At 33.2% G+C, this 24,937-nt stretch overlaps 5 protein-coding genes across 8 annotated transcripts in view; 3 read left to right on the plus strand and 2 right to left on the minus strand.

Annotated features, from left to right (window-relative positions):
* LOC104711246 (vacuolar protein sorting-associated protein 29) overlaps positions 1 to 517 on the minus strand; it is a 6,174-nt gene extending 5,657 nt beyond the window's left edge. For 2 of the 4 annotated variants that reach the window (XM_010427935.2, XM_010427934.2), the window contains exon 1: positions 344 to 517. The gene's annotated coding sequence lies outside the window, so the exon portion shown is untranslated. Of the gene's footprint in view, positions 1 to 255 lie in introns of all 4 variants that reach the window. The other 2 variants (XM_010427933.2, XM_010427932.2) reach the window with 1 other exon arrangement.
* LOC104711247 (U-box domain-containing protein 39) lies at positions 5,253 to 7,166 on the plus strand. The gene has a single exon (XM_010427936.2). The coding sequence runs from the start codon at positions 5,253 to 5,255 to the stop codon at positions 6,888 to 6,890; it is 1,638 nt and encodes a 545-aa protein (XP_010426238.1). The 3' UTR covers positions 6,891 to 7,166.
* Positions 12,640 to 14,294, plus strand: LOC104711248 (coiled-coil domain-containing protein 94 homolog). The gene has a single exon (XM_010427937.2). It carries the CDS (start codon positions 13,131 to 13,133, stop codon positions 13,905 to 13,907), a length of 777 nt encoding a protein of 258 aa, XP_010426239.1. The 5' UTR covers positions 12,640 to 13,130; the 3' UTR covers positions 13,908 to 14,294.
* On the minus strand, positions 14,448 to 16,862 carry LOC104711249 (putative F-box protein At3g22650). The gene is made up of 3 exons (XM_010427938.2): positions 16,499 to 16,862; positions 14,840 to 16,055; positions 14,448 to 14,765 (listed from the first exon to the last, which is right to left on the minus strand). Exons 2-3 carry the CDS (start codon positions 16,053 to 16,055, stop codon positions 14,758 to 14,760), a joined length of 1,224 nt encoding a protein of 407 aa, XP_010426240.1. The 5' UTR covers positions 16,499 to 16,862; the 3' UTR covers positions 14,448 to 14,757.
* On the plus strand, positions 19,140 to 24,769 carry LOC104715375 (coiled-coil domain-containing protein 94 homolog). Its single transcript, XM_010432787.1, has 2 exons — positions 19,140 to 19,509; positions 24,471 to 24,769. Exons 1-2 carry the CDS (start codon positions 19,140 to 19,142, stop codon positions 24,767 to 24,769), a joined length of 669 nt encoding a protein of 222 aa, XP_010431089.1.

Consider the following 24,937-nt stretch of genomic DNA (forward strand, 5'->3'; position numbering starts at 1 on the left):
AAAAAAATGTGGAATAATTTCCAAATTCTTTCCAATATAATCACTAAACCAACGCGTTTCAGTTTGACTACAACTGTTAATTTTTCTTCATTCACAAAAATCGAACCTAAATTAAATTTAGTGCCAAAGCAAAGCAAAGCCAAAACAAAAAAAATGGTTTTGACACAATTAAGACAAAACCCAGATGTGATTTAACACAAATACTTCACCACTAGCTGCGTTGAAGAGACTAAAGGCTTGTTAATCGATTCTTACCTGAGAAGAAATACAAAGGTAGATGAATTTTCTTTCCCCCAAAGCCCCAAAGTTATAAGCGGCAACTTAAAGAAGATCGAGTTTTTACCAGATCAGGGGCTCCAATATATATATCGAATAAGATTCGTGATTGAAGACAATTTTTGTGTTATGTTCGTCAGGGGGATCTCAGCGATCGCCCATGAAAAAGATCCTTTATTTCTTCTTCTCTATCTCTCTCGGATGATCGCTCTTTAGAGTTTTAGAGACTGCGTTTTTTTTTTCTCAGGAAAAGAAAACATTAACTACACGGCGCCGTATGATACCCGGTTTCATCACATCCGCAAGCGAATTTGTAAAACCAAACCAAACCAACATTTAAACCGGACATAGACAGTGTTTAGAACAAATTTTATCATTTCCCAGTAAGTTGAAAAATTTTCTAATGATCATGGAGATTGATTCGGATGTAAAATTTGACATCACCATGGAATTAATTATACATGATCATATGAAAATAACAACAATTTAAAAGGAAGAAAAGTTATACCAATAAAACAAAGTTAAAGGGCGGATGATAGTATTGATTGTTGACAATGTTATATATATATATATATATATATATATATATATATATATATATATATATATATATATATATATATATATATATATATATATATATATATATATATATATATATATATATATATATATATATATATATATATATATATATATATATATATATATATATATATATATATATATATATATATATATATATATATATATATATATATATATATATATATATATATATATATATATATATATATATTAACAATAAAGAAATAAAGATAGATTCAAACAAGCCAATTGGGGAAAGAACTGTTAACATATGTAACCACATGCGGTTGAGTACGAACTTATCGTGCTAATCGATCCGCAAGCACATTTGCATTCCTGGAGATCAAAGTCAAAGAGAAACTTGAGAATTCCTCCATATCCACTTTGATTAGTGAGAAATTATAATCCTTTTCTTTCTGGGATTATAGTAATTTATACATTTTTATAAAAGTAAATCATTAAAAACAGGTAGTAATAATATTTGTTCTTTTAGTTTTTGTAATTTATTGTATAGTTTTTTTTTTTGTTTTTTTGATCAAACAGATGTTATCATTTCATTAAAATAGAAGGTAACATACAAGGGATAGAGTGTTTTTAGGATAAACATAAAGGGGTTTGCCCAAAGCATAAAACAACGAAGAGACATAAGTAGATAAGGATAATCGATAGTAAAAGCTTGAGAACTATGAACTACATGCTATGAAGCAAACTGGAACCTGTGAGATCAAGGCAAATCGATGTGAACTCCATGAGCAGGTCAATGGAGGAAAAGATGGCCATTGTCTTGGGTCGAAGACTATGTGGCGATGAAAGGGTCAAAGCTGACTATCTCACCGGAGTGAGGGGGGGCTACATTAGGTAGAGCTTTGATAAAAGGTCGAGCAAGGATAGAGCTCTGAGGGCCGATTGCTACTAAAGTACTTGCAGGTCCAAGGTTGAGTGAGAAGAGCTTAAAGAAGTTGTGGTAACCACTACTCCATAGAGTGGATGTCATAATGCCACTAATCTTCAAGTTTCTATGAAGAGGCTTCATAAAGTAGATGATTTGCGGTTTTGAGAGCTTTGCAATCAGGCGAGGTGGAGATAGGAGGCTGGTGAAGGCTCGGTAACCCCAACTCTGTATAGGTGGGATCATAATGCCAAGCTGTCTCCATCAAAGAGAGCATCCCTGGGAGATCCGACAAACACGGTTTTCAAAGGACTCTTATACCATTCTAGCAGCGATGGTGACTTAGGGATCAGAAGCAATCTTCAAACTAGTGATACCACTAAGCAAACCAAGCATTGACTAGGGTGGGAGAGAGTGGAGTTTAGACCAAACCTGGATTCACACTGAACTCGACACAAAAGGTTCTCAAGCAAATTAGAAGAAACCAATATTCTGCTATCGAGGGAGCCTCATCTTGACCAAGCAGAAAACATCGGTACTAAACCATTTGAACTTGATATAAAGCAATTATAGACGGGTCTGAGTAGGTTCCAGTGCAGGGATGAATCATATTCTAGGCAAAGTAGACTATTTACCAGGGTTTCGGGATAAGATTGGGGAGCAAACCTGGGCTAAAGAGATAATAAGGTTGGGACAGAGCAAGCCGGGGTTATGGGTTTCTTCGTCAAGATCTTCAATGGCTCCAGCGTCAACACAGAGCTCCCGTCCAGCTGCAGCCAAGTAAAAAATTTGGAGAGAGGATATAAATCCGAGGATCGGAGAGTTGTTAAGGTTGACTGTGGAAAGGGCCAGATCGAGAGATAGTCTCCAAGGTTACCAGGACATTCGGGAGGGGTATACTCATACAGTTGGGTACTCAGACGAGCAACCTCACCGAGTGTATAGTATAGTTTCCTTCTTACAAATATGTCTTTTTCACAAAAGAAAAATTATATATTTTTCTTACAGAATTAGTGATTAGTTGTATAATTACCTTAGGGTAATCTTACCATACAATTCTTTTAAAGATTTGTAAATAATGTTTGTAAGTGTTTACCTCTTCTAGGATTATATTATTACATACAATTATTTTTAGGATTAGTGATTAACTGTGCAATTTTATCCTTCATTTCTTTAGAAGACATTAAGTTTTCTGTCATAGTATTTAATTTCCAACTGAAAAATAACCTATATGCAGTAGTAAACAGTTGAATACACTGTAGATCACTTTTCTCAAATCGTTCTAACAATAATGTTGGGGAACAAAGAACACAAACAGTGACATCTAGTATGAGGGGGTTGACATTGTTACCACAATTTGTCTAGAAAAATCAGTCTTAAAATCGGCTACAGAAGCAGAGTCGACAAGGCGCTGATATGCTAAGCCTCTAAAATGAACAGAGAGTGATGAAGTCTCCGTAAAGCAACCTTCCAATCATCTAGAGGCAGACGACCAGCTTCCTCATCTTTATACATATCAAATGAGATATCCGTATAAATACCAGATCCGTTCCACGAATTTGTGTCTCTAAACATAAATTATAAGAACTCTTTTTTGGTATAAACAATGTATATTCTTGAATGTCTACAGGGAAGTAATTTTATAAATTGTGACAGAAATGGATGAATGCAATATGTATATTAATTATTAAATTTACGAGATTCAGTTGACAATTTCTATTATTATATTCTTTTGCTACAAACTTGTTTTTAATTCTCCACGTGATATTAAAAAACATTATGTACACCCCCTTGCCGATACATTCTGTCAAAGACTTGCCACATTTGGCCTACATAAAAGCTATAAGCCTATAAGGTTTTATTGTAATTTGTTTCTTATTTCATTATATTAAAAATAAAGAGAAAACTCGATTTGTGGTGGCCATGATCGATCTTTCTAATTGTTAGATATGTTGCGTCAAATATACTAGCTCACACTAAAAACAGTAATACAAAATTATCAGGAAAGCTTCAAGTTATAGATAATATTTTCCCACTATCCGCAAGAAAAAAAATATATATAATTGCCCCCTAGGTCGTTAACATGAAACAAAACGAACAAAATATGGCATGAAACATGAAACAGATGAAACATTTAATTTGTTGCTTATTTCTTTGGCACGTAATTTTACAGCAACATGCTATATTTTATTATAAGATTCTATTATTTAATAAGTATTTTTTTAAAAAAAAGTTGTATCTTCATTTTCTATCATTGTCTTACTTAAATAGATTTTTAAGGTTTGAAGTTGTCTAACACCATTTCGGTGTTTGAGATTTGAAGTTCACAATCCGCATAGAATCAAGGTCAATCTCTTATGTTACATATTGTAAGTATCTTTGCAGTTTTCTTTTTTTTTAAAGAATGGCGTCAGACACTCAAAAGAATGGCAATCTGTCCAACATTTCCAAGAATATGTGTTGTTGCCAACAACTTGTTGGCAATGGCAGCTACTTTGTCGGTGAAGTCTCTTGATTTGAACATGTTATTAACATATAGATGTGCCTTGTTTATTGCTCAAACCGCTATGAGAGAGACAATCGCAAATCAATTGTTATATACCGTGGTCCGTGGGAGGAGGTCCAAGATGGTCTCCACGTCCAAATCTCTATTTAATTTCTTTGCTTTGTGAATCGTGATTGCTTTCTTCTTCGGGTATTGGTTTCTCTATTCCCCCTTGTGTTTGAATGATTTCTCTCAGAGGCGACGACAAACAAAAGCTTATATATCATTTATTTCATTAACAATATAGTCAACACAAAGCAACCATGAGAAGAAAAAAAATCTCTAATTCAATACCTTTTCTTATCTAACGGGGTAGAGAACTTGTAAACACGCCTTGAACTGTCATCACCTGATCATGATGCTGCGCATGAATCAATTCGATTTGTGTATATTCGTCAACGACAATTTACTTACATCTTACAATGATTCTGACTTACTAAACACAAATTGCACATAATCTATAGAGTTTTATATTTCCTCCCCCTCCGTAATCCTTATTTTTTTGTCCACTATGAGATTTATTATTCAATTGGTCTATAATTTTATTGTGGAAACTAAAACTGTCAATGTCATCTAGAAATGTCACGACACAGATGGTCATTATCCAATTTTCAAATTTGTTTAATCAAGCCACAGAAAAGAAAAAAAAAATTTAGATAAAATAGTTATGACATCAGTTATTGAAATTATTATCGAATATCCTATATTATTTTTATACGACAAAAAATCCAATCATTATCAATTTATCGTAATCATTAAATATACTAACTATGTTATATTAGTAAGAAAGAAAAAAAACGAGTAATTAAGAGTCTGGTTAGTAGTATCAACGAGAGGATCTTTTGGACTCGATCAAAAACCTCAAAACGTTGAAGTCAAAAATCTCTTACATTAACTTCTCAGATTTCGCTTCGTTGTTTCTTCGCTTCTTCAAGTTCTGTCTCTATCTCCAAAATGGGCGAGACCGGTAGACACAAATGGTTCTCTTTTCACCACCACCGTTCTGCCTCCGCCACGTCTATGCCTCAGCAAAACGACCCCGGCGAAACCCCGACGGAGTTCCTCTGTCCCATCACCGGGTTTTTAATGTCGGATCCAGTAGTCGTCGCCTCGGGTCAAACATTCGAGCGTGTCTCCGTCCAAGTTTGCCGTAACCTCGGGTTTGCTCCGAAGCTTCACGACGGGACTCAACCCGATTTATCAACCGTAATCCCAAACCTCGCCATGAGATCAACGATTCTCAGCTGGTGCGATAGAAACAAAATGAACCACCCTCGTCCTCCTGATTACGCTTACGTCGAAGGTGTTGTTCGTACCCGTATGGATACGGTTTCGGGTTCGGGTTCGGGTCCGGGTCATCGGATCTCTAAATCCGAAATCTTACCTCCGCTTGCTGAGAATTCCAATTCCAATTCCAATTCGAATTCGAATTCGAATTCGGATTACGATTCTGTGATGGGAGCGATTCGGTCTCGTTCAAGAAACGCAATATCTTCAAGCAATTCTCTTCCATTTCACCAAACCCGACCCGTTAATCACTCGACGACCCGGAATCCCACCTCGTTCTCTTCATCGGATTACTCATCGTTTCCTCCGATGTCACCGGAAGAAGAAGAGATCTACATCAAATTAAGCAGTGTAGACACAATCGATCACGAGCAAGGTCTGATTCAGCTAAGGAAGACGACGAGATCAAACGAGAGCACGAGAATCTCGCTCTGTACTGATCGGATCCTCTCGTTACTCCGATCTTTGATAGTTTCACGGTACAACGTCGTGCAGACGAACGCCGCCGCGTCGTTGGTCAACCTCTCGTTGGAGAAACCTAATAAATTGAAAATCGTACGGTCAGGATTCGTTCCTTTGTTGATAGATGTATTGAAATCGGGATCGACGGAGGCGCAAGAGCATGTGATCGGAGCTTTGTTTAGTTTAGCTGTTGAGGAAGAGAACAAGATGGTGATTGGAGTTCTCGGTGCGGTTGAGCCACTTCTTCACGCGCTTCGATCGTCTGAGAGTGAGAGAGCGCGTCAGGACGCGGCGCTCGCGCTTTATCATCTGTCTTTGATTCCGAATAACCGGAATAGGTTGGTTAAAGCCGGTGCGGTGCCGGTTATGTTGTCTATGATTAGAACCGGTGAATCGGCGAGTAGGGTACTTTTGTTGCTATGTAACATAGCGGCTTGTCCGGAAGGGAAAGGAGCTATGCTTGACGGGAATGCGGTGGCGATATTGGTCGGGAAATTGCGAGAAAGTGGTGGTGGAGTTGAGGCGGAGACGGCGGCGACGCGTGAGAATTGCGTGGGGGCTTTGTTGACGTTGTGTGTTGGGAATATGAGGTTTAGAGGATTGGCGAGTGAGGCGGGTTTGGAGGAGGTTTTGACGGAGATTGTGGAGAGCGAAAGCGGAAGCGGGAGGTTGAAGGAGAAAGCGGCGAAGATTCTCCAGACAATGAGAGGCGGAGATAGGGAGTTCGGTGAAGGTGCGGAGGCGCGTGAGTGGAACAAGATGTTGGAAGCGAGTGGGCTAAGCCGGTCTCAGTTTCAACAAGGAGGGCAAAAAGGGGGTTTCGCTTATTCCTCTCAGTTTTAGCTCTATTCAATTATTTTATTATATTTTCTTGCTCTTGAAAAGTAAAAACAATTTCTCAAAGGTTTTTTTTATTTTTTGTTTTTTCACTCTTTGTAATGTTTTTTTTGTTTGTGACTATAATTTTGGCAGTGAATTTGTATTCTAGTCTCCTTTGAGACTTTGACTTGTCCTTTCCAATGAAACGACAAAAAATTACAATGTTTGTATTAGAGTTACTCGTGTTTCATGGGTGGGTGACTTGTGTAAGGTCGTTGACAAATAAAGTCGTCTCAAGAAGGGGTGGTGTGTATATTGTCAATTATGTGTATCATCTCAAAACTGTGTACTATATATACATTTTTGGGATATTTATAAAATAAATTTTAAAATTAGCACCTATTTACAAGCATGTTATTGGTGTTTAATTTTTTATATATAAACTAAGTATTTTAAAAGGAAATAAACATAATTTACTTCTACGGATTTTCTTTTTTATTATTTTATAAGGAGGTGAATGAAGATGTATTGTTTTTTAAAAATTTGAAAAACTGATTTGATAAAAAGTAATTTTTAGTCTTACATACTATAACTAACTTTCACGGTTTTCTATGATGATTTTTTGCAGATTAAAATGTTTTGAACATGTTATGTGATCCGCCTAGCATGGCGGGTTTTGACTATAGAACCAACACTAAAACTATTAGTTTATTTTATATACTATAGATTTGTAGTCATAGTTTGGAAAATTAACTTATAAATTATTTATTATATGAACTACAAAATATTACACATACTACAACATATTCTTAATGTTCCAAACAAAAAAAAATTGTATACACATGAAAATATACACAAAAATATACACTAACATACCATATAGGCATATACCTCTATTTAATTATAGAAAACAAAACTAAGTATTTTAAAATTTTATATTCTATTTAATAATAAATTTAATGTAATTAGATTATAAACGGTATAAAACATAAGAAGAAGAAAAACATTTTAAATAAAATTATAAATTAATTAGATAAAATTTAATTAATTGAAAATTTGAAAACTAAATAAATTTAAAATTATTATTTAAAATATATTAGTTTATAATTTAGTTCCGCGGTGTAGGGCGGGTGAAAACCTAGTATATATTATTTTTGGGAAAAAATCTCAAAACTATTTATTTATCTGTAAGAAAAAATGAAGTGTTTATTGATATATCAAAACTTCAGTTTTTTCGGATATTAAAAAAAAATGTAAAATGCAAGATTTGGAACGTAGATTAGTTGTTGGTCATGTAATTTATAATTGTATGGTACGTACGTTACAAGTTAGACGAGTTTGAATCATCTACAAGTCGTTCTCCCTGAAGTCATGTGATCCAGTCACCAACATGCGCGATTCGTCATGCGAACACGTCATACCGACATAAACCATACATTCCCTATTTATATAATTATATGTTTACGAGAATAGCTGAGCTTGTGAAGTTCTGATACATTCTATTCTACGCCTAAATGCTAAAAGGATAAAATTGAAAAGAAAAAAAAATGTTATAAAAATTGGAAACCATGGTTCATGATGTACAAGTTTCTATCGAACAGTCTTGAATGATAACTTAAACCATTCCAAGATTTTTTTTAAAAATAGAGATATTTGCACTGATGGTGTAACACGTTATTGAGCATCGCTATCATTGATATGGAGATGTGTATAAACGTAATGTACTAAGATAACCAAAGATCACAACTAAACTATCATCACAGGATATAAATAACTTATACTTGACTTGCAGTCTTCTTATTATGAGGAAAGATGTTGGTTCAGAACTCTGTGCTAAGAAATATTATTGTTATGTTGTTGATTGCAAGTTGCAACCTTTGTAAAACCTTACTTACCTCTCTAGCTCTTTGTCTCCTGCCCGAAAAAAAAGAAAAGAAATAAATAAATAAATAATCGATTGCATTTGTTATCCTGTTTTTTAGTAGTCTAGGGAAACTTATGAGAATGGATCCTAAACATCAAAATCGAAGAACTGGAATTGAACCAAAATATTCCGTACACCCAAAAACACTCGACAAAAATATCAGTTATACCAAATAATGGAAAATACTCGAAATACTAAAATATATCATTGCGACAATTTATCGTTCTGCGACTGGTGATTTGGTCTTGGTCAGCTTCCCGTTACTTCATGTGGCATTTTTACTTGGTAGATCTTACTATTTTTATGGTTTTAGTACCTCTATATCTTTATTTTAGTTGTTTGTACTTAAGCTTTCAAGCTTGCTTTTTCTTATGTTGTAGCTTGATCCAGATGTTGTGTGTTTGTTTAAACAACATACCGTAGTTTTCTGTCCTCTTATGTAAATTAGTTAGTTGTATCATGTTTCCTTTATAAGGGAGTACAAAAAATCTTGTAACTTAATTGACTGGAGAGTTTGTTAAAAAGAAAAAAAAAATATCCCTATATATATATATATGTCACCAAAAGTTATGTGCTTTCAATCATACCTTTTGGATAATTTTCCAAAAAAAATATGTAGAAAATTTAAATTGTATGTTTTTAAAAAAGTTGCCATTGTTCATTATAACTATTTTTTGTAAAGTTATAATTGTTCATTGTAGAGTTGTGTTTATTTGAATATTCACATCTTTTAAAAACTATATAAATTTGTTTATTTGAACTGTTTTCATTTTTTTGTCATGACACAAAATAATATAAAATTTCAATCTCAACGGTTTTTACAGCTTTCTAAATTATTCTCTAGAATTCATTTTTTCAAAAGTAAAAAAAATCATTTAATTCTTGAGTTAACAAAAGATTATTGAAATGATGAATCTAATTTACAATTTTTAGTTAATTTTTGAAACGACCGACCTTTTTTTTTTCTTTTTTAATAATAAATAATAAATAATAGTAATATTAAATAACTACAACTAGTGGTCCCATACCCACTAGCCACCTAACCACAATCACAACCGACAGCAGAAATAATCAACCAATATTCAATAATAATCCAATAATAAAATATAACCATGTTCCAACATAAACAATATCCAAACATCAGGAATCAAAGAACCAGCAACCTAGCAATGTTCTAATGACCCAACTCTAGCAACCTAGCAATGCCAGACAACATCAAACCGAGTCCCTAGAACATCCTCCTCTTCATTGCCTTGATTCCACGATCACACTTTGCCTTTACCTGCACCACAAACACATATTGCAATGCATGAGTATTTTATAAACACTCAGTAAGGCAATCCTCCCATCTACTGGGCTATACACACAAGCAATAGAGACATCTCTAACCATCAAACAACATTCAACAATCAACAATAACAAACCAGGACTCTGCATCGACCGATACCAACATGCATCGACCGACACCAGATGGAGGTTGCGTCGACCGACGCAAGATCTGCGTCGACCGATGCAAGGTTAACTTGCATCGACCGATGCAAGATATGCATCGACCGACGCATGCTCGACATAACACGAAAACCCTAGAGTTTACGCGCCGTCCTCGCATCTGCATCGACCGACGCACAAAGTGCATCGACCGATGCAATGCCGAGCATCGTTTTCCTCCGAAGCTTCTCGCCGGATCTTCGTTCCTGCAACCACGAAACTCGATCCCAAGCCACAAGAAAGCTTCCTAACGTCCCAAATAACAATCTAACCAGCCTAACAACACATAACAAGCAAATCAGAGAGATCTCTAGCTTAGATAAGCCATGGTCATGCACTTACCTTTGCCACAGAAGAACTAAGCCTCAAACAAACAAGAACAAGCCTCTAGGAAGCTCCTACAACGATCCCAGCTACAGATCTCACCAAGAAACGCCTCAAATCTCCAGAAATCACCAAGAACTTTCAAGAACTCTTTCTCCCTTCTCTTTTATCTCAAAAACGGCTAAACACGTCTAATGAGACAAAAGACACGACCCTAAGGGTTTTCCCCTTTCTCTTCTGACCAAAACGCAGCGTTTGACTTAAGTCAAAACGCAGAGAATTGAACATGCATCGACCGATGCAACTCCCAAACCGGGATTCCGGTTCACGGATGTTACAATTTTAAATATAAAAATTTAATAAAAATACATAGAGTTTTTTTCCAAGAGTTAGATGGATTATATAGTGAGTTTTTCGATTTGACTTTTCAATATGGTAATAAAGATGCCTTCTATTTAAAAGCAGTTTATATGAGTTATTAGGTATAATCAAGTGCAGACACAACAGTTGCAATTTTTCATAGTACCTTTTCATAAAAATTTTGTTTTTTTTTAATTCAAACGGTTGTATTTGTTCATTGTAGAGTTATATCATTTCACTATATTTTATTTATGTTTGTTTCATCACAACTTTTTGTTCTAATAGGTGTATTTATTTAAATAGTCATGTCTTTTGAACTCTCTTTATATTTGTCTCTTCATCTATAACTAAAAAGTTTGTTGAAACAAATTTTTCATTTTATGTTGAACCTAAATAATTGAATATTAATATCTAATATTCAACGTTACTCTATAATCTAACTAAAATTTTAGAAATAATTATAGCAATAGAGAAATTTAATACAACTTAATATAGAATTACAGTTGCGTTTAATTATCGTAACTTTCGTTAGAAAAATTTTTAATATTAAAAAATAAAAATAACAATCTGAATAAATGCGAACAACAGTTGCAATTTTTTGTAGTACTTTTTTGTAAAAAAATTTGTTTTTATTTGTTATTTTGTAAACTCAAACAGTTGTATCTGTTCATTGTAGAGTTATATCTTTTCATTATAATTTCTTCTTTTTTTTTATCACAAGTTTTCGTTCTAATAGGTGTGTCTATTTAAATAGCCATGTCTTTTGAAATTTCTATATATTTGTCTCGTCCTCAATAAGTAACAAATCATTGTTCGTTGAAACAAATTTTCTGTTTTATGTTGAATCTAAATAATTTAAATATTAATATATAATATTCAACGTTATAACAATATAGAAATTTAATAAAACTTAATATAAAATTTACAATTGCTTCTATTTATTTTAATTTTCGTTAAAAACTATTTTAATATTAAAAATTTAATTTATTTTGTTTTTAAAAGTTGTGTATTTTAATTTGAATTTTCCGTTGATACAGTCTCAATCATTATTAAATATATTTTTAATTATTATTATTTAATAGAAAATTATATTTACTCATTATTACAATTAGTTCAATATTCTCAGTTAGGATCACTTTGTCGTAATAATTTTTTTAATTGTAACTATTTATCATAATTCTTCATAAAATTTATTATATTTTTTGTTATAAGTTTTTATTTTGATAGTTGTGTTTTTAGTAACAGTTTATGTTTAATTTTTATGTATTCAAATTATTTTATTACATTTAAATGATTTCATAATATATAATTCTAAAATTTAAATTTAATTTTTTTTTTCTAATTCCTCCGCGATATCGCGGAGGGTCTGAGTCCTAGTATATTGGAAAGTTAAACAATATAATACTATGGTAGCAATCAATCTTTTTTCTTCTTTCCAACTAAATAGTAGCAATCAATCTATTCAATTATTTTCTGTATTTGAGAAACTATACAAACTGCATTAGATGTCTATACTTGTTGAAACGTTTCTTCATTTCATACACATGTGTTGTGTTATGATCTTTGCTATTTTCAATATTGACACGTATCAATTTCTACGACAGATAAAAGAAACAAGTAGTAATCTTATTCTATTAACTTTTGAAAACCAATCTAGCTAGACATGTAAAAGGGAAACGTAAAAGCTCCTCTTCGGCGGCTATATATAAGAAGGACGTTCCCTAATAAGGCCTTAAACCTTTAAAAATGATCCAAAAGTCGAGATATATTATAAGAGAACAGGTGGATTTCCTAATATCTTCATCTAATCATGATTGTTAGGGAAAAAAATATGTATAAGATGATGATAATGACAAAATAAATCGTTTTACATATTTCTTTTGCCTTTTCTATAATCTATTAGTCGGCTTGCAAACAAAAGGGGAAACAAGAGAAAAGAACAATTTCAAGTGCAAAAGGAAACAGAGAAGCGCTCATCTTTGGCTATATAAGGAGGTTTTAGTCCCCGAGGCCCTAACGTTTAAGGATCATCTAAAACAAGAAATTACAAGAGAGAAATAGAGAAAGAGCAAAGAGAGATCTCCTTCTTTGTTGGACTGTTCTTCTTCTTCGGGTGTGTTTTTCATAGTTTTGCGATCTCCTTCTTTTGTTATTTATTGCCTGAAGTTATGGGAGAACGCAAAAGCCTAAACAAGTATTATCCGCCAGATTTCAATCCGAAGAAGATACCTCGCCTCCAGAAACCGAAAAATCAGCAGAAGAAGATTCGATCTATGCTTCCAGTACGTGTTCGATGCAACACATGTGGTAATTACATGTCGGAAGGCACCAAAGTCAATTGCCGTCAAGAAGACGTCATCAACGAGACGTACCTAGGCATTAAAATCCTTAGGTTCTACATCAAGTGCACAAAATGCTTGGCGGAGGTGATAATTAAGACCGATCCAAAGAACTGTAGTTATACTGTCGAATCAGGTGCAACTTGCCTGTATAATGGAGTCGAGGAGAAGGAGAAGAAGCGTGAGGTAACTGAAAACGTGTTGGAGTCCTTAGAGAGGAGAACTGTGGTATCTAAAAGAGAGATTGAAGTTATGGCTGCACTTGATGAGGTTAAGTCTATGAAGTCTAGACGAGCCTCCGTGAGCGTAGACTCCATGCTTGAGGCTTTGAGTAGAAGAAAAAAACAAGAAGAAGAGAACGTGGAGGAAGAATTGCTTATCAAGTCGATAAAATTTGGTAAGCGGACTAGAAGGATTGATGAAGAGAGAAACAAAAACTATGAGGCGTTTGATGAGAAGAAGAAGAAGGGTAATAATAAGAGACGTGATTGCCGTAATTATCCCAGTCAAATCTCTTCTGTTTGCATAATGTCGAAAAAGACTGTAAAGGAGGGACTCGAATCTCTGTGTCACACCTATGGCACCGACAGCGATGAGGAGAAGTGAACCCTTTATTAATAATATTATGTTAATTAGATTTTGATCAGATTTATCATTCACTGCAGATTAATGTAGGAATCTTTGTTTCGAATGTTTTTGTTAGACACTGAAATTACACTTCTAAATCCTTAAAAGTGGGTCGGTTGATTTAGTGATTCAGTTTTGAGCTTTTAAGATCTAATTATGGAGAGCTTTTATATGATGCTTTGTTTCAGACCTTTCATGCCGTAGACATTTTATAACAGCAAGGCATTAGTGAGTTTGGTGTTTCCCTACCTTTGTCTTGCTCCCCGTAGCTGTTATGGCTGGGTCAACTCTATAACAGCACATCTCATCTCATGGTGTCTTCTTCTTGAATATCTGACCGTGGACAAGTAATTTTGATGATACAGTGGTGTTTCTGCATATTTTGAGTGCAAGGTTTCAAACCCTTATTAAGAAAATAATGAATGTTGTAGATCGTAAAACAGGCTGAATAAAGCAGAAAGAAGATAAGCTCAAAAAGCAAGCTGAAGCCACAATGAAGAAGCTGATTCAAATCTGTAATGATTCAAAATTTGTATTTATATTTCTTAAGAGCTTTCTGATTACAGCTTGTAGAACTAGCTAGTAGAAGAAGAAGAATCAACAGGATAACAGTAATAAAACTTGGATCTATCTGTTAAAATCTAACTCACCTAACCACGACTCCACTCTTTGAATGGCTGGCTATACCTCTAGGTATCAAAATATTTTTGATATTGAGTCAGTATCTGTATATACATCTTTCAGATTACAACATGTAGAAGTACTAGTAGTAGAATCAAGACAGCATCAGTGGGTTTTTGCTGATCAAGTTCAGGTTGTCTTTCCCATCTTACAATCCTGAAATAACACAACACAACATTAGCATGACAAAACATCACAATCAATCAAGTTTTTGTTGAAATCTATCTAACCTGCTACAGGAACCAAAGTGTGAAAGTAAACACAGTTGTTTGAAGGGGCACACCACTTTGTCTTCGAACGGTTATACCTGTGCACATTTGTTCGCTCCACCCTAGTTTGAGACAATTTCAACAATTTGATCTGAACATCACCTGCTGCTGTTACCTCTTCACAAAAGATTGTGATATTGTTTAGGTTGACAAAGTAGCTGGGATCATGATGAATGAGAGGATGATCACTTGTGATGCTAAAAAGTTTCGTCCAAGCTGAAACTGGAACCTCATCTCCGACTCTGTTAGTAACCCACAGCTCAGTAAGTTCTCTGTGTCTTTGATAAAGGAGAGAGATTCTATCTTCCTGGAAACACGATAAAGCTGTTGTAGTCTCATCCAATGGCTTGACCACAAAAGGAAGTCTAACTGGTATAAACGATTCCGTGGAAAAGTTAAACGACTGCACAAAGACTTCATTGTTGTCACACCAGCAAGCTAACCAAAACGAATTTCCTCCCAGTGATAGCACGACAAACTTATTCCTATACAAAGTCCAAGTGTCATCCATCTCTACAGACTTCCAGCTCTGTGAATGGAGATCACATATTTCTGCTTCAAGTGTATTTAACGCACTATCATAATAACGGCTAGCAACGAGATTGAAGGTTAAAACCTTGTATATCATGTCTCTTGTGCGTCCAAGGCAGCAGCAGTCATCAAAGGACACAAACTCTCTATCGGGTAGCCATCTACGTACTTGTAAGTTCCAGATTGCAATTTTGCCAGAGTAAGTGTTGCACAAAATTAATCCATCACAGGCTGAGATACCTCGGATATGTTCACCACGGAGATCACACAGTTTGAAGTATAGAGGAGATTGATCCAAGTTCTCTACTATCCAAATCTGAGAAGAGTCTCTTGAGTGAAGGAACTTGTGGCTGTTGTTTTTCAGATGAGCGTAGATGAATCTGCTTTGGCCTAAGAGACTTCTCCAATCTTTACAAACGATTTGAAACCTCACAAGTTGTCTTACTGGAAGCCTTATGAGAATGTTCTCCACTAGATCTGCTGGGAGATAGAGTCTTGTGTCTGATCTTTGCATCCTCTCATCAGCAGGTGCTAACTTCTCTCGGTGAGATTTGTGGATTTTCTCGCCCAGCTTCTCAGGTTTATTCTCTTCCCAAAGCTCTCCTCCTCCTTTTTTCTTAAGATCATTGGACTGTTTATCAACCATCTGCAGGATTCAAAAAAAATGTTAATTACTACAGTCTTATCAACACAGAGGGTAACGAATCTTCAAAATTTTGAGATGGAATAAGCAAATTTCCCAAAATTAGAGTCTTATCCACACACAGCTCATAATCTTTCAGTAGATGCTTAAAAAACTATGAGATATCTGACAAGAGTACCTACAAAGATGAAGCTAACACCATTATTGCCTACAAGGAAGGATCTTTTCTACACTAACCAATCACAAGATTCAAGATTACCAATTTCTTAGAAACAACTAAATTACAAGATTCTACAAGGATCTTACTTTTCTACACTAACTAATTACAAAATTCAAGATTACCAATTTCTTAGATTCCCACCATAAGTAACGAACACACGAACTAACTACAAGATGAATCTTGAATCTTGAGCGAGCATGTATCAGGAAAAAAATTTGATTCGTACCTTGACAGAATCGGTATCGAAACACAGGGACCGAAGAGGGTGTCGAGTGGGAAGCAAAATCCGATTAAGCCCAACTTGGAAATGCAATAACGGAGAGCGACAAGTTCCAAAATTCGATTCGTACGTCGTCGATTGAACAAGTATGAGCGAAACAGAGTAAAGTTGAGAGAATTCAAGAAAAACACAAGCTAAATTGGAGAATCTGGAAGAAACGAGTAGAGTTCTCGGAAGATTCAAGAAGAAACTAAAGACGAAAAAGAAAGAGAATCAGTTGTGGAAGAGACGGATGAAGCGATTGTGTGGGAAAAGTGAAAAATGATTCTCCAGGAACGAACAGAGAAAAACACACACTTTTTATTATCCCTCTCAAGCCGTTAAGCGTAAGCTATATAACGCTGATCCAATGGCTAGGGCGATACAACCGAGACACGTGTCAGTATCCTATACAATCTTATAATCACTTATTTCTAGCCTGGAAAATAATTAGTTTAGTTTAAAAATTATTAATCCTATCGCAAGGTTTTTTTAACAACGAAGAAGCTTTCCAAAAGTGCCTATCAACGGCCAATATATTTGTAAAATATACTCAAACAAACAAGCACATTTTTTTTAATAGGATATATGAAGTAGCTTTTAATAAAAAGAGTTTAATGACAGACACAGAGTTTTAAAAATAGCAGCTAAACTATAATCAACACTATTCACATTAATCATCTCTTCACCTCTTCTTAATTGGCGATAACGTAATTTAAGTTTACCTTCTTTTTTCTTTTTTACTATTTTTTGTTATATAATCAGTCCCTTTCACTCTAATTTGTTTCATTTAGTATTATAATTCTTTCAGCATTTATAATTCATTATTTAAATTTTTACAAACGATGCAGTTTTAAAATAGGTTCAAAATTCAAGATTCTTAATTTCAATGTCAGAAAAATATTATGCTATAGATATACTACTATTTTATTTATTACTTCAGTTATTTATTTGGGATGATGGATAATGAGTTGAGAACTACACCAACTATACGTTACCATGTCTAGTTGTTTGAAACATTTATTCATTTTGACAGACATGTGTTATGATCTTGCTATTTACAATATCGACATGTATCAAATTCTACAAGTATATCTCAGCTTTACTCTAATATACTACAGTATATCTTTATTATTATACCCCGAGTCTACTCTACTCTAATACTATATCTCTAGCTTTCTACATACATGAAAACATAAGAAAGTCACCAATTAGTCCAAGAACCCTTAACCCTGAGATGATTCAACGTTACTACTCCTTGAAAATCAAATATGTATGGTATAAAATAAATTATTCTTATTAGCTTGCAAAAATTTTTTTCGCGTGCCAAAAATCTTTAAATTCTTTTGTGTTTCTCTAATCTCATTGGTTTTATTATTGGGTACCAAAATTTCCGTTATATTGAATTTAAAATGTGGAATATGTGGGATCAATGTGTGCATTAATTTATCAGTACTACACAATCCAACGCGACATAGTTGTGCCAAAAACCATAAGGACAATATGTCGTCGAGAATTTTTGTAATTAAAATAAGAGTTAACAACACAACAACAACAACTCAGATTAATTCCTCAGACCGAGAGATGTTTTTGTAATTTTGTTTTTCACATCTTTTTAATCGGGTTTTAACTAAAAAGAATCGTCTTTCCAACACTTCTTCAGACAAAATGAGCAAAACCCCTAAAGAATATCCTCATGTGATGTTTATGTTACTGTCCTTCCTTTTCTAAGAGACTTTTAAAGAAGATGTTGTTTTCTCTATTTGGTCGTAAATGATTTCGAAAATTCTTTTATACAAGATTTTTCATTGCTTTCCAACTAAAAGATATTCGTTAAAGAAATTTTGTCGAAAAGTTGCCATATGTATATAGTACTTCATAATTTTTCATTAGTTTTCATGGATTTGTTTTTAATTTTATTTAGATTAAATTAAAAAAAGTATCTCGGTTCAGATTAGAAACCAAGAAAAAATGGACACCACAAGCTGAAATTTGCTTTATAACATGTCCTCTGATTCCACTATCTTGCCTTTGTTTCTCTGATTTTCATACGTCTCCATGTATCTTCTTTGAGTTTACCTATAGTAAACACAAATGAGGACTCTCCTCCTAGCTCTGTCTCTCACCGTAGGCGAGATCTTTTGAAATTTTTCTTATTTAATATTTCTTCTATTGTTAATCATCTGATTTTTTGATTCTTAATTATGTTGTTAATACATAGTGCATAATTTGCAATGAAATATATTTTTTTTTTTTTGTATATTTTTCTAAAAAATACAATTTTCGTACTTATAAAACTTATATATGTCGTTGAGAAAAAAAAAATCTTATATATGTCTCGAATACTATTTCAGAAAATGATATACATGATTTATAAAATCCAGAGTTTGAACATCGACGATACGCTAAACAAATGTGGTTGACATATTAGTAAAAAATTCCTCATTCCATACAATATCAAACTTGTAGATTAATTATCACCAAAACCATATACAAAATATATAACATCCAGACAAATAATAAATGTATAGAATAATACAAATGATATATAAAGAGATACTATAAAGCATACAATAAAACATGATTAGTTTACGAACCTAAACCAGCAATGTACATAGGCATTCAAATCCATAGGTTCTACATCAAGTGCACAAAATGCTTGGCAGAGGTGATAATTAAGACCGATCCAAAGAACAGTAGTTATACTGTCGAATCAGGTGCAACTTGCCTTTATAATGGAGTCGAGGAGAAGGAGAAGAGGCGTGAGGAAACTGAAAACGCATTGGAGTCCTTAGAGAGGAGAACTGTGGTATCTAAAAGAGAGATCGAAGTTATGGCTGCACTTGATGAGGTTAAGTCTATGAAGTCTAGACGAGCCTCCGTGAGCGTAGACTCCATGCTTGAGGCTTTGAGTAGAAGAAAAAAACAAGAAGAAGAGAACGTGGAGGAAGAATTGCTTATCAAGTCGATAAAATTTGGTAAGCGGACTAGAAGGATTGATGGAGAGAGAAACAAAAACTAAGAGGCGTTTGATGAGAAGAAGAAGAAGGCTAATAATAAGAGACGTGATTGCGGTAATTATATCCCAGTCAAATCTCTTCTGTTTGCATAATGTCGAAGAAGACTGTAAAGGAGGGACTTGAATCTCTGTGTCACACCTATGGCACCGACAGCGATGAGGAGAAGTAAATCCTTTATTATAATTTTTTTTTTAGTTGGAATCGGTTATGTTAATTAGATTTTGATCAGATTATCATTCACTGAAGATCAATGTAGGAATCTTTGTTTCGAACTTTTTTTTGTTAGACACTGAAATTACGTACACTTCTAAATCCTTAAGTGGATTCAGTTTTGAGCTTTAAGATCTAATTATGGAGAGCTTTTTATATGATGCTTTCTATCAGACCTTTCATGCCTCTAGAGTCTAGATGTTTTTAAAACCAGACCGGTAACTGAACCGGGAAAGCTTTTGGGTCATGAGTCAATATGGTTCAACCGGGGTCAACCGGGTGCAATTGATTTTGATGATATTTTTATAAATAATAGGTATGGATATGTCTTCTATTTTTTTCAATGATGATAACTATGATATAATTTGATATACCAAATAAAATACTTCAATAATCATAATGTTTTTAAAAAATATTAAAAAGTAATAAACTCAAACTGTAACAAACTCAAAGTATAACCAATACTAGTAAAATATTTTAGAACTTCAAATCTAAAAGCAATAAGATAATAAAAGTGTAGAACATTCAATCTTCATTCTCTAAGAAACCCTATTATTGCTAATTTGCTGAAAAGAAAACTAGAAAAGGTAATTAATTAAATTAATTGCACTCAATTTTACAAAAAAAAAAAGTAGAACCCGGTTTTATCTGGTTTAATGGTTCACTGATTTTTGGTTTTTTGGCGGGTTGATATGGTTTTTTACCGGTTCAATTTCTTTTGAGTTTTGATATTAACCCAACCCGGACATGATGCCGGTTCGCGGGTTAACATGGTTCAACCGCCGGTCCGGTCCGGTTTTGAAAACATTGCTCTAGACATTTTATAACAGCAAGGCATTATAGGCTTTTAAAAACTTGTAAAAGTACTAAGTTTGGTGTTTCAATTCTCTACCTTTGTCTTGCACATCTCATGGTGTCATTCTTCAGGTTGTCTTTTCCATCTTTTAGAATCCTGAAATAACACAACATTAGCATGAAACTGGAACATCATAATCAATCAATAACTTGGATCTATTTGTAGAAATCTATCTAACTCACCTGGTACAGGTTCTAAATTGTGAAAGTAAACACAGGGCACAACTCTTTGAATGGTTATACCTCTGTACATATGTTTGCTCCTTCCCAGTCTGTGAGAGTTTCATCAATTTGATATGAGCAACATCACAGGGGAAGGATTGAGAAACTTCTAGTATATATATATATATATATATATATCCAAAAAAACTATTCGTTAATATTTTCTCTAGCCAGTTTAGACCATCTCCAAAGATTTTCCCTATTTTTTCCTCCATAATAGAGATGAGTTTTACTCAAATGGTTTTCCCTATTTATTCCTCTATAAAAGAATATTCTAAATAGATACTATTTTTATTTTACAATTAACACATTTTATTTATAAAAATTATAAACTAACCCATTTTACTTTAAATTTTGTAACACTTTTATAAAATTATCTTTTGCAAATGGTAGTCTCAATATTTTAGAATAAATATTTATATTTAAATTTATATTATTAGTTCTTAAAAATACTTATATTATTTATTTTGGTCATAGATAAAAGAAGTTAAAGATTAAGATGACTACTTTGTAAATAAAATAGTTCACCTCTATAATAGAGGAATTCATCTCCAATGGTTTTCCCTATTTTTTCCTCTATAATAGAAGAATTCTATAATAGAGGTGACTTTTGCTCCAATGGATACCTCTATTTTTTCCTCTAAAATAGAATATTCTATAGAGATTCCTTTTTTATTTTATTATTAATACCTTTTACTTATAAAAGTTGCAAACTAACCCATTTATTTTAGTATTTGTGAAACTTTCATAAAATTATGATATTATTTAAATTTTTAACATTCATAAATATTATTTAAATATCACATTTATTAAAAGAAATACATTGCATCATATAAAATAATAAAACATAGTAGATTTTTTTAACCATCGACATTAGTGTATTTTTCCTACAAAAAACTGCATGCATGCATAAAACAATGTGAAAACAGACATCAAAGTGGTGCTTCAAATGATGATATAGTAAGTATTTATTTGTTTGAATTTTTTACTATAAATGTTTTCAATATTTTTGGTTTTGGAGTTTTGTTGTTTTTTTTGGCTATCTTATATATTTTACAAAAGAGAAAATAACTCTTGTTTAAAATATACGAAATTAATATTATGGTATGGATAAAAACTAAAATATTTAAGTTATTTATATTTAATAAATATATTTTGATCATAGATATAAAAGTGTTAAAAGTTCAAGGACCATTTTATAAATAAAAAAGTTTAACTCTATTGTAAAAGAAAAAATAGAGTTCCTCTATATATAGAGGAAAAAATAGAAATCTCTATTATAGAAGTAGAAATAGAGATGGGTTGGAGTAGATTATACTCTAAAATAGAGTTAAAAAACAAATATAGAGGTGGGTTGGAGATGCCCTAATAGAGGAACTTTATAATAGAGGTGAGTTTTACTCCCACTCTATTCTCACTTCTAAAATAGAGATTGCTTTTTTCCTCTATTTATAGAGGAACCCTATTTTTTTTTTTTTTTTACAAAGATTCCTCTATAAATAGAGGAAAAAATAGCAATCTCTATTTTAGAGGTGAGAATAGAGTACCATTAGAGTAAAACGCACCTCTATTATAGAGGCAAAAATAGGGAAAACAATTGGAGATGGTCTGAATAGAGAAAAAAATAGTAATCTCTATTATAGAGGTGAAAATAGAGTACTATTGGAGCAAAAATTACTCTACAATAGACAGTGGCGGACCTATGTAGAAGGTAGGGGGGTCATTTGAAATGAAGTGTTTTGCATGTAAATCAGTCAAGTATCTCTAGCACAATTGGTTTATTCTCCCTAGATTGACCCCGCTAACCACAGTTCGATTCCCCCATGATACATCAAAACAATTTTTTTTTTTACATTTTAACAGTTTTCTAAAACAAATTGACCCCTCTAATTTTTTTCCCTGGGTCCGCCACTGACAATAGAGTATAGAGGTAAAAATAGAAGACCATTGGAGATGCCCTTAGAGGAGGTTTTGCAGGATTCAAAAACACATCATGCGTATATGGATAGATGTGCTATCAAGGATGTGAGAATCCCAAAATATATCGTGGTCTATGATCGATTGACTTCTGTATAATAGAGTACACAATTCAGTGTATATACATGTGTAGAATGCTATTGTTAAGAAATATGAAATAATGGTTGTGTATAACATTAACAACGAGTGTGAATGTGTGATATATATAATGATGAATAGATATTTGTATCATTACAACTTACAAGTACAAATTATTGTAGTTGATGCTACAAGAAAAGAAATAAGTCTAATTTGATGATTTAGATGAATTTGTTTGCGTTTACTAGTCAATATACATTATTAAGAACATCAAATCAAACATTTTTTAAATTGTGTTTTTCACCATAATTTAATCATCGCTGTAATTTTTATATTTTTAGCCGCTTAAGATAAAAAGGATTACAGAAATGAATAAAATCAAGATCAGTAGACATAATCAAAATTGTCCAACTGAAAACTGTGTTTTTTTTTTTTTTTTTCAGAACGTTGACTGGTGTATTTAATCCAATATTTTAATTGATTTGAGTTATACTGAATTGTTATATAGGTTTAATGATTCTACAGAAGTTGATATGATTTAATCAAAAATCCCACATAAAACATGAGCTTTAGATTTTTTTGTATTTTTGACTAAGAAAATCCTCACAAATCCTAGAAAATCATTAAAAATTAAATTTCTTAAAATGCTTTCAATAATAATGGATTTTTAAGTAGATTGTCAGATCACTAATTTAATAACACTAGATGTCATTAGACTTTTTAAAAATGCACTAGGAATTAATCTGTGGTACTACAGGAAAATTAATTAGTTTTATTTATAATAATGTTAAATTTTCACGATATTTCATTTAGTAATAAAATTACATATTTTAAATTTTAGTCTTTTATATTTTAATATGTGGCACAATTATTCTTAAAATATTATAATTTTTATGAGGATAAAACACGATGAAATATTACTATTTGAATAATGTATAATTAATAAGAATAATATTTTGTATCTATTTAAGAGAATACTATTATTGTTTGTATAATCCCCTATATATTAATAGAGAAGCACATTTGAAAAAAAAGCTGATGTGTCGCTGCTAGATAGCTCATGACACTTTTTTAGCAAAATACCTTTAAATTTTCTAATTAATTACAGCTCTATGCTGGTATGGCTCTATTTTATAATCAAGGTGATTTTCAGGTCTCAATTTTGTTTGAATCAAACAGATTAATCGATAATGAAGCATTTTTTAATGGTCGGATAATACATTTAACTTTCGTTTATGGTGATCCGGTCCCTAAGAATCGAGATTTGGTTTGGGAACGTCTCTTAAGAATTATTTCTACTCGGTCCACCCCTTGGTTTGTGGTTGGTGACTTTAATGAGCTAACAGGTAATCATGAAAAGCGTGGTGGGAAATTACGTCATCCTTCCTCTTTTTTTTCTTTTAATGGAATGATTTAGGACTATGGTTTTTTGGAGTTTCCCTATCTTGGGGATTGTTTGTCTTGGAGGGTTGGCGCGATAAAAAATCTATTTGCTGTCGGTTGGATAGGGCGTTAGGGAATGAGGATTGGCATGATTTGTTCCCGGACACTGTGATGGAGTATTTTACCAATGATAGCTTCTGATCACAAGCCTCTAGTGGTTAGTATTGGGGCTAAAAGGCCGCGGGGGAAAAGGAGTTTTATGTTTGACCGCCGCTGGATTGGTAAGGCGGGACTAATGGATGCGATTGCATCAGGGTGGGACGGGGACTTGGTCCAGTGGCGTAAATCACAAGTCCCATACGGTAGGGAAACCATTGAGGATTTAAAGCGGCAGTTGGAGGTAGCTCTGGCGGATGATTCAATTCCTCCTTCCACAATCTCGGATTTACAGAATCGCTTACGTCAGGCGTATGGGGATGAAGAGATTTATTAGTATCAAAAGAGTCGGAGTAAATGGATGAGATTGGGGGATAAAAAAATCCAAATATTTTCATGCCTTAACAAAGCAGAGACAGGCTCGTAATCGGATTACTAGTTTGTTTAATAAAGATGACTCCTGGTCAAATGAGATGTGGATATTTGTAATACGGCGGTATCATAT

This window comes from Camelina sativa, chromosome 9 (assembly GCF_000633955.1).
Source record: "Camelina sativa cultivar DH55 chromosome 9, Cs, whole genome shotgun sequence".
Classification (NCBI taxonomy): Eukaryota; Viridiplantae; Streptophyta; class Magnoliopsida; order Brassicales; family Brassicaceae; genus Camelina; species Camelina sativa.

Excerpts from the sequence above, each read along its gene's own strand:
- LOC104711247 (XM_010427936.2), top strand. The coding sequence starts at position 5,253 with ATGGGCGAGACCGGTAGACACAAATGGTTCTCTTTTCACCACCACCGT.
- LOC104711248 (XM_010427937.2), top strand. The coding sequence starts at position 13,131 with ATGGGAGAACGCAAAAGCCTAAACAAGTATTATCCGCCAGATTTCAAT.
- LOC104711249 (XM_010427938.2), bottom strand. The coding sequence starts at position 16,055 with ATGGTTGATAAACAGTCCAATGATCTTAAGAAAAAAGGAGGAGGAGAG.
- LOC104715375 (XM_010432787.1), top strand. The coding sequence starts at position 19,140 with ATGTACATAGGCATTCAAATCCATAGGTTCTACATCAAGTGCACAAAA. Across the intron at positions 19,510-24,470 it reads TATCAAGTCGATAAAATTTG|CTTCTGATCACAAGCCTCTA; the intron begins GTAAGCGGACTA and ends TACCAATGATAG.